General features: G+C 43.8%; 1 protein-coding gene across 1 annotated transcript; it reads right to left on the minus strand.

The window, feature by feature from the left end:
• Positions 1 to 6,296: 6,296 nt before the first annotated feature.
• On the minus strand, positions 6,297 to 8,667 carry LOC147944461 (uncharacterized). Its single transcript, XM_087512600.1, has 7 exons — positions 8,619 to 8,667; positions 8,256 to 8,512; positions 7,943 to 8,088; positions 7,790 to 7,856; positions 7,440 to 7,553; positions 6,684 to 7,238; positions 6,297 to 6,590 (listed from the first exon to the last, which is right to left on the minus strand). The coding sequence occupies exons 1-7, from the start codon at positions 8,665 to 8,667 to the stop codon at positions 6,297 to 6,299; spliced, it is 1,482 nt and encodes a 493-aa protein (XP_087368726.1).
• Positions 8,668 to 9,623: the final 956 nt, after the last annotated feature.

Genomic DNA, 9,623 nt, shown 5'->3' on the forward strand with positions numbered 1-9,623 from the left:
TGCTGTTCTAGAGTTGGAGAAGAATTTGGCTAGAAACGCCTTCTTGCATGCTTCCCAAGTGGTGATGGACTCCTTAGGGAGTGATTTCTCCCAAATGTGTGCTTTGTCTCCCAAAGAAAATGGGAAAAGCCGGAGTTTGAATCCATCTTCACTAACTCCATTGATCTTGGTTAGGCTACAGAGCCTATCAAACTCATCCAGATGGTCCAATGGGTCCTCCATTGGCAATCCATGAAACTTGTTGCTTTGTATCATCTGGATGAGACTACTTTTTATCTAAAAGTTGTTGTTCTGAACAGCAGGTGGCACAATGCCATGTCTTTGAGTATGAGTAGATGGAGCATGTCCTGCTACTATGTTGGTCCTCTCTTGAGAAGCTGGTGGACCATTCTGATTATTCATTGTCTCCTCAATTATTGTTGGTTGTGGTTACTGCACTTGTTGTTGACGGAGTAGCCTTGGTCTGTTGATGTTGTCGATGAATGGACTCAAGTATTGACTACCCTTGGATCGTGTTTGCATGCACAATCATTTGACCGAGTGAGTACAGGAAGGTCTACCCGGTCCAGGTGAACAAGTGACGGGTCGGGTGGATACTCGGATTGTTCCTGAAATGCAAAAGAAACAAAAACAAAAGTAAACAAGTCAGTACCGAACCAAAGTGTATAATAGAACTTGATGTAGCAAGTTCTGAAATCTTAATCGTAGCAAATAAAATTCAACCAAATGGTAACGTCGCCAAATTTTTTGTTATCAATTCCCTATGCAGTTATAGTACAAAGGGTTATCAATCCAAATGGTTGTTATGCTAGCAGATGAGATATGATCAGAACTATGCAAGTCAAGCCAGGCAATAAATTGGTTTGATCTAACAGTCCTAAAATAATTAAAAGAAATTAAATAAACAAGAACCACACGACCTAAGCACTCGGTGCAAGCATTCGAGTACAGGATCGTGTGGGGTAATCGAGTAAACAAGAAGAGTATGAACAACTCGAAGGTGTACACAAAGCTGGTGATCGAGTACCAGTTCGGGTAAGGGATCGAGTTATGAATAAAAATGTAAACAGTCAAGATACGAAAGCTCCTAAGGATGGGGTAATGAACTCCTAAATGTTCCTGACCAGTATGGATGTCCTACATGCCTCAAGCAAATATTCCCTAGACAATGAATCTCTAAAATCTTGTTAAAACACTCTCGTGATAGAAACAATGAACCTTGATCACTCCCCTACCCAACTCTCGTTGGTGAAACATGACCAAGCAGGCATTACAAACCGATTCATTATTGTCAGTAAACTCCTTACACATCTAATCTCTTAGGCTAAGTGAGTAAATCTCTAGCATTGATTTATTCAAGCATTACATCTACATCTCTCGATGGTAAAATACCCTAGATCTAATCTCAACCTCTCGGTCTATTGATAACATTAAGAACACCAATCTAGAAAGGAATTTATAAAATGTAAACAACCAAGCTAAGACATCCTAACCGATCAAGAACACATAATTGTCTATCTCATCCCTAGAAACTTTGTTTCACTACACAGATCTCATTGCAGAAAAACATAAAAACAAACATAAACAAAAATTGCATTGTATTGAAAAATCAGATAGAAGTAAGAGTACAGAGTAGAAATCTAAAAGGATAGCAAAAAGAAATAAAAATAAATCCTACCAAAGTAGAAAAAGTGTTTGAGTCGCTCAAGATCTCTCTCAGGAGCTCTCGCTCTAGGGCGAGAGGAAGAACAGGGGGGGTTTATATATGGAAACCCCTTAAACCTAGCTTCCCAGTCCTGCCCAAGGTTCTGCTCGATGGGGTGCACGAGGATATGGTTGGGTTGTTCCTCGGGTAGGTCTTCGGATTTTTCTTCCTTCTCTTGAATCCTCCTAGATCGGGTTGGGGTTCAGACTGTTCTTCCTACTCAATAGCTCCTTCGGGTACATGCTCAGATTTGACCTTGTTTCTCCCTATTTTAGGCTCTAAAGCACATGTTTTCATCCAAAATGTGCAAATGCAAGAATGCAACACCCTAAATGGCCTAAATGCAAAATTCTATAGTTAATGACCTAAATATGCTAAGGTTAGAGTAAATATAATACAAAATATGGACAAAAAAGGATGGTTAAAACATGTAAATTAGAGAGTTATCAAGTACTGATCATACTTGGGCAGCAACACATACAATGGCACCACTCACCCCCCCCCCCCCCCGCCCCCCCACTCACCGGTTATTAACACTATATTCCCTCTCCTGAATGTCTTTCTCCACAAACTAAACAGATACATTTATTTTTACTCAGGGTATTGATCCGGCTATTGATCAGTCTGGAGTCCCTAGCCCTCATGAAAACAAGGAACCTGAAGATATGAATGATTTTGTGGATGCAGTTGTTCTGGACAGCATGGATGCATCCTCTGTGTTAACCCCTTCTACATTAGCAACACCTGTTCAGGTTTAATTATGTTTCATTTCGTTATTTGGTTGTTTAGGGGAAAAACTTGCCTTTCATTCATTTAAAAGATGTCTTAACAAATCATTTCAGTCTGTCAATGAATCAAACGATTCTGGAAGTAGCGAGTACGTCCGAAAATACCGCCACCTGTCTGCGATCATTGCGGTTAGCCCAGCATACTTTCTTCATGAAACAACGAAACCTTGTCTCCCTTTGCCACCAAAGCGTATTCCTAGACATTCTCGGCTGCTTGATGATGAAGATTTTGTTGGGGACCCTAGAATCAGAGCTCTTTTTAACAGCTGTAAGAAGAAACCATCCTACTCTCAATTCCCCCAAGTGGATGAAGCTGAGTTCCAAAAATTGTAGGCTGTACTGGATGAGAACTTGGATCAGTAAGTTAATTTTTATCTTCTTGATGTTTCAAACAATGATATACTTGGATTTATTTGAAAAAATTGTACACATTTGGTGTTTGATAGGAATTACACCGTCTGCACTGGTCACAAACTCTCCAATCGTCATTTTTTAGACATTGCAACGGAAAAAAATGGATCACAACAGAGGTAGCATAATTTGCTTATATAAATTTTAGTTCCTTACAAAATTACGAAATTGAGTAGGTGTCGTATTTTATCTTTGTCAAACACATCATATGCAGGTCATTACGTCAATGCTTTTGAGGAGTAAGGCAACAGCTTTTGCAGCCAAAAGGGTAGCCTTTCTCAACCCCAGGTTTGTTGACTTACTTGTTACACATCACGAAGATTTCACCAACAGTGATGAGAAGGAAAAATTTAACTGAGGGCCAAGTATGAAGGCTTATGTCCAAGGGAAGTCGACCGGCAATTTAATGAAGTCTGCTTTTCTTAAAGATGTTGATGATGTGAACGTCCCCATGAACTGGGGTTCTACTCATTGGGTCGGTTTGGTCATCAACCTGAAGGACAATCACGAAGACCACTCATCCCGCAGGACCGTCACAAAGTCCACATTGGTCCTAAAGGACTGTCACGAAAACCATGCATCCCAAAGGATTGCCTAAACATGTCACACGTCCTGAAGGAGTGTCACGAAGACCATTCATCCTGAAGGACCGCCTAAACATAAAACATTGGCTAAACAATACGCCACAAAGGCCACACAATTGGCTAAATAGCCCACCATAAAGGCCATACAATGTCTCGAAAGACCGCCACGCATGGGACACACAATGACTCAAAAATCCGCCACGAAGGCCACAGAAGCCCCACCAAGGCTCTCAACCACTAAAAATGGACAAATTCTAATTCACATAAAACATTCCATTTGTAGCACTTTCCACTTTTAGAAAGTTTTATTTCAGGAAACCTTCCTCTTTTAGCACAAGCTTCACGGATTAATTTATCCCAAACACAACCTCATCTTGGTACTTAGTCGCACAACCAACTACCCCTAAGCGACCAAGTAACAAGAGAGATGGGCTGGAATACTCCATTCCGCTCTGGCCACAGGACTATAATTGGGACTAGACTAGACAAGTTCAAGTCGTGGCCTACTTCTCCAACCACTTCTTGAAGTTTGCCTTCATCCTCGCCTCTGGCTTCCAAGTCTGCTCCTCAACAAAATCACAATCCCATAAGACTCTCATCAAAGGAACCTTGCACTTCCAAAGTTCCTTGATGCTCCTCTCAAGAAACCTCACCGGTCTCGCCTCCAAAGTCATGTTGGGCTGAAGATCCTCGGGAATCTTAGCCAACAACTGATCATCCTCGCGGAGACACTTCTGTAGCATCGACAAATGGAAGACCTTGTGAAATGCACGCATAATATCAAACAACTGCTGCCTGTATGATACCGGCCCCACCCGCTCAACAACTCTGAGCGGATCCATATACCTCGGACTCAACTTAGTCTCTGTCAATGACCTGTTCGGACCCCACAGCATGGCCATCTTGAGGTACACTCTGTTTCCCGCCTGAAACTCAAGATCTCTCCTCCTCCTATCCGCATAACTCTTTTGCCGATCCTGAGCTTCCTTCATGTTTAGCTTCAGAATCCAAATCTTTCCTGAGGTCTCTTGAACAAAACTTGCACCATATATGCTCCTCTCCCCCTCTTGAGTCCAGCATAACGGTGTACAACATGTTCTCCCATATAATACCATGTAAGGAGCCATCCTAATACTCGCCTGGTAGGTGTTGTTGTAAGCAAACTCTACCAAGCTCAGGTGGTCAACCCAATGGCCACCCCAGTCCAGAACACACATCCTCAGCAAATCCTCCAACATTTGAATCGTCCTCTCCGACTACCCATATGTCTGAGAATGGTAAGTTGTACTCATATGCACCTTAGTGCCCATCTCTCCCTGAAATTCCCTACAAAACACCGAAGTAAAATTGGAATCTCTATCAGACACGATCCTCGCTGGTACTCCGTGCAACCTGACTATCTCATTCACATACTTCTTAGCCAAGACCGCTGCTCCATCGATCTTCTTGATGGCTATAAAGTGTGCCGACTTAGTCAAACGGTAGACAATGACCCAAATCGCATCAAAGGACCGAGATACTGCCTGTCCTACCACAAAGTCCATCTTGATCATGTTCTACTTCCACTCTGGAATGTGCAAACTCTTGAATAAGCTGCCCGAAACCTGATTCTCAGACACTAACTGGCAGACATCGCACTTCGCGACCCAACTAGCTACATCCTTCTTCATCCCGACCCAATGATTATACCGTTTGAGGTCACAGTACATCTTAGTCGGTCCTGGATGAATAGAGAACATGCTCGCATGAGCCGCCCTCATGATCTCTTGCCTCAACTCCTCATCCTTGGGCATACAGATCCGACCGTGCACAAGAATGGTATCATTGGCAGAGACCTGATACTCTGAATAAATATGTCTTGAGGCATTCACCAGCTCCACATCCTTCTTCTAATCCAACCGCATTCTGCTTAGAAGGTCTGCTCGATCAACCCCCTCCAAACCCCAACGGCTCTTGAGAGACACCACACAACCTCATAGCACTAATCTCTCCTACCAGAGACTCTATGTCCTGCTCCTGAGTCGAAGCCGCTCGCTTCCAACTCAGCTCATCTACAATCAGGTTAGCCTTACCAGGGTGGTAGGCTATCTCTAGATAATAATCCGCCACCAGCTCCATCCACCGCCTCTGCCTCAAATTCAGCTCAGGCTGAGTGAATAAATACTTCAGGCTCTTATGATCTATAAATACTGTATCTTGGTTCCATAAAGATATGACCTCCAAATCTTCAGGGCGAAGACTACAACAGCCATCTCCAAATCATGAGTAGGATAATTGTCCTCGTCCTTCTGTAAATGTCGCAAAGCCTAGGCAATAACCTTCCCATGCTGTATCAAAACACACCCCAATCATACTCTGGATGCATATGTGTAAACAACATAGGGCTAACCCTGCTCTGGCAATGCCAACACTAGCGTAGTAGTCAGCATCTCCTTTAGGTTTGGACCTCCTCTCACTCTCGTGACCAAACAAAAGGGAAATCCTTCCCTGTCAACTTAGTCATCGGCCGTGTCCTGCTGGCAAACCCCTGCCCAAACCTCCTGTAATAACCTACCAGCCCAGGAAAACTCTTGATCTCCGTGGCATTCTACGGTCCAGGTCAATCTCTGGTGGCCTGAATCTTCTCTGGACCTAAAGAAACTCCCTCTGTAAACACAATGTGACCCAAAAATCCCATCTCCTGCTGCCAAAAAACTACACTTGCTCAACTTGGTAAACAACTTATGCTCTCACAGCTTCTCCAGAACTGCTCTTAGAATAAACCAGGATGTCGTCGATGAAAATGATGATAGACACATCTAGAAATTCCTAGAACACGCTGTCCATTAATCTCATAAACGCTGCTGGTGAGTTAGTCAACCCAAAAGACATCCCCACGAACTTATAATGCTCATAACTCGTCCTGAATGCAGTCTTCCTCACATCTGCATCATCTATTAGGATCTGATGGTAACCGGACGTCAGATCAATCTTGGAGAACCATGTAGCACCTCTCAGCTGATCCAACAACTCATCGAGTCTGGTAAGAGGGTGCTTGTTCTTCACAGTAACCCGGTTCAGACCCAGATAATCAATGCACAAGCGGAAACTCCCATCCTTTTTCTTAACGAACAACACTGGCGTTCCCCACGGTGACTCACTAAGACGAATGAATACCTTGTCCAAAAGATCCTCCAGCTGCTTCTTCAGCTATGCCATCTCTGCTTGAGCCATCCTATAAGGCGCCTTGGATAACGGCGTCGTCCCCGGTTCAAGCACAATCGTGAAGGGATCAGACCGAGATGGTGGTAACCCCTGCAACGACTGGAACATATCCTTAAACTCCTCTACAACCCTGATACCACCAACCGTATACTGCCCCACTGACTCCGGCATCGATATTGTAACCATGTAAGCCTCACGTCCCTTCTCGATCTTCTTCCCAGCTTGCATGGCCAAGATCATGAGACTCCCCAAAGTGGATCTTACTCCCTCAAATACAAACTTTCCTTTTGGACGCTCAAACACCACTTTACCCCGATGAAAATCTAGATGAAACTTGTGATATCGCAACCAATCCATCCCTAGGATAACATCATACAACTCCACGGGACTAATAAGCAAATCCGTTTGCCTCGACTCTCCTGCAATCTGAATATTAACTCCCCTCGCCCGCCCAAGGACTCTCAGAAACTTGTCTCTCGCTCTTTGGGAGCTCCTCTTATATTGGTGCTCTCCGTGCACTCCGGGGTAATGAAACAATGGGTTGCTCTAGATTCAAACATGACGTGGGACCTAAACCCACCCACCAATAAGGTCCCTACACAAACCTCATGTGCTAAGAATCCTAACTCTTATAACAAACATTAATAAAATCTAAACTATTGAAAATCACAAAGTCCAAGTCTGAGAAACTATACCCGCAATCCCCCAAAACTGGTGCCACCAAACTCCACGGTCGTGTACACCCACGGATCCTACTCGATCCGCACCACCGGCAGCACTACGGGCTGCAATCCATGTTGCACCATTTCTACCGCCATCTACTGCAACTTGGTACACTTGGGCTTGATGTGCCCAGACTCCCTACAGTGATAGCAGACACAAACCGGTGACTGCGCTGCCGTCGTATCACTCCTCTATGGACATATGGCCACCTTTTGGTCCATGCTACCACACCTTTAGCACCCGACACCAATCAACCTCTGTGTAGCCTCCCACTTCCTCTTGTTTCCCTGTGCAGGATTGCCGCCCTTGTTAGAACTTCTAGGATGCTAAGCCTTCCAAGGCTTGACCTCTGGACTCACCGTCACTGCCTATGCCTGGATATCCTCCTCGACCTCTGCTGCGGTCTCCACCAGCTCCGCCCGCGTAGCATAGTTATGTCCTCTGCAGTGAACCCTCAAATTATCACGAAGGGCCCTCATGAACCTCTGGACTTGTGCCTACTCGGACTCCATCGCCAGGCCCCATACATTAAAAGCCGACTGAACTCCACGTCCAACTCCCACACCGTCCTAGTCCCCTGAGATAACTGCAGGAACTGCACCTCCAACCGGTCTAATGCCTCCATAGAGAAATACTTGCGGTTGAACTCCTCCACAAAATCAACCCAAGACATCTACTTTTGCACCCTCCACCACAGGTGAGGGTGGCCTATCAGGTTGTGGACCACTATGTCAACCCAAAACATCTGAGAACACCTGAGAGATTGAAAGTTACTATCCACTCTCGTTTTCCACGCATCTACAACAGTAGGGTCGGTACCACCCGATAACCGCTCTGTACCGATCCTGCCCATCTCCTCAGCATGGCCAATAGCTTATGCACCTCCGCCACTATAGGCGGCACCACTGGAGCCTGTGTCGGTACAACTCCCGACAACCGCTCCAACAGCTGCGCCAACAAGCCCGCCAGGTCAACACCTCCACCATGGGCTCCACCCATCGGAACTCCCGCACCCAAAACTCCAGTATCACCCGCCAACCCGGCACCGACACTGCCCACACCGACTCCCTCGGCGCCAACGGTCCTCGGCACCTCCACTGGCCACACTCATGGACCCCTCCTAGAATGCATGCAACTCGCCGAAGCTCTTTGTTGTCACACTCTAATCCACAATGTCACTAACCGATGTGCCTCAGCCCCTACCACGACCACGTCCGCGTGCACGACCAGCATCAACACCATCTCTAACCATATTTACTACCATGGACAGAAGGCTAAGCAAGCAATCCAAACCAAACATAAAACAAAACTTACTGTGGAATCACATTGAAGGCTCAAAGAGGTTGTTCTAGGACCCCATGCCACAAACAATTGACTAACTCACATAATCAATCAACGCATGTAATCCCAAACACCAACTGAAGAAACCTAGTGAACCAGTACCTAGAATCGTAAGGGCTCTAATAGCAAACTGAAACGATCCAACCCGTTTTTTAATATAATAATAATAATAATAATAATAATAATAATAATAATAATAATAATAATAATAATAATAATAATAATAATAATAATAATAATAATAATAATAATAATAATAATAATAATAATAATAATAATAATAATAATAAGAATAATAATAGTAATAATAATCTAGTGATCCCATACTCAGTAACCTCCTAACCACATTCTAACCAAACAGCAGAAATTAACCAAACATTAAATCAATGAATTAAATAACCAAATTAATAATTCAATAACATCTAACCATCAAATACCAAATAACATAAACCAAGTCATAAAACAATGAATCAGCAACCTAAACAACCGTTCTAGACCACAACATTCAATTCTAGTAACCTAACAGCAGCATAAATCAAACAACCAAGCCTCTAGAATAGTGTTTCTGGGGTTAAAATGTGTCTTAATCCAATGCAACTAACTAATTATAAGAGTTTGAGATAGATGTGGATAGTTTAAAAGCCACTTATACCCATTTTGCCCAAAACAGGCTAAAACCAAGAAAACATTGCTTAGAAGCTGTAAACACCTATGTTAGTGTTTCTGGGGCTAAAATGTGTCTTAATCCAACGCAACTGACTAATTATAAGAGTTTGAGATGGATGTCGAGAGTTTAAAAGCCACTTATACCCATTTTATCCCAAAAGAGGATAAAACCAAGAAAACATTGCTTACATGCACCAAACA

The sequence above is a fragment of the Camelina sativa genome, chromosome 5 (genome assembly GCF_030686135.1).
Source record: "Camelina sativa cultivar CO46 ecotype springtype chromosome 5, ASM3068613v1".
Lineage (NCBI taxonomy): Eukaryota > Viridiplantae > Streptophyta > Magnoliopsida > Brassicales > Brassicaceae > Camelina > Camelina sativa.

Excerpts from the sequence above, each read along its gene's own strand:
- LOC147944461 (XM_087512600.1), bottom strand. The coding sequence starts at position 8,667 with ATGGTTAGAGATGGTGTTGATGCTGGTCGTGCACGCGGACGTGGTCGT. Across the intron at positions 8,513-8,618 it reads TGCACGCGGACGTGGTCGTG|TGGAGGTGCCGAGGACCGTT; the intron begins GTAGGGGCTGAG and ends GAGTGTGGCCAG. Across the intron at positions 6,591-6,683 it reads GGATGGCTCAAGCAGAGATG|AAAAAGGATGGGAGTTTCCG; the intron begins GCATAGCTGAAG and ends TTGTTCGTTAAG.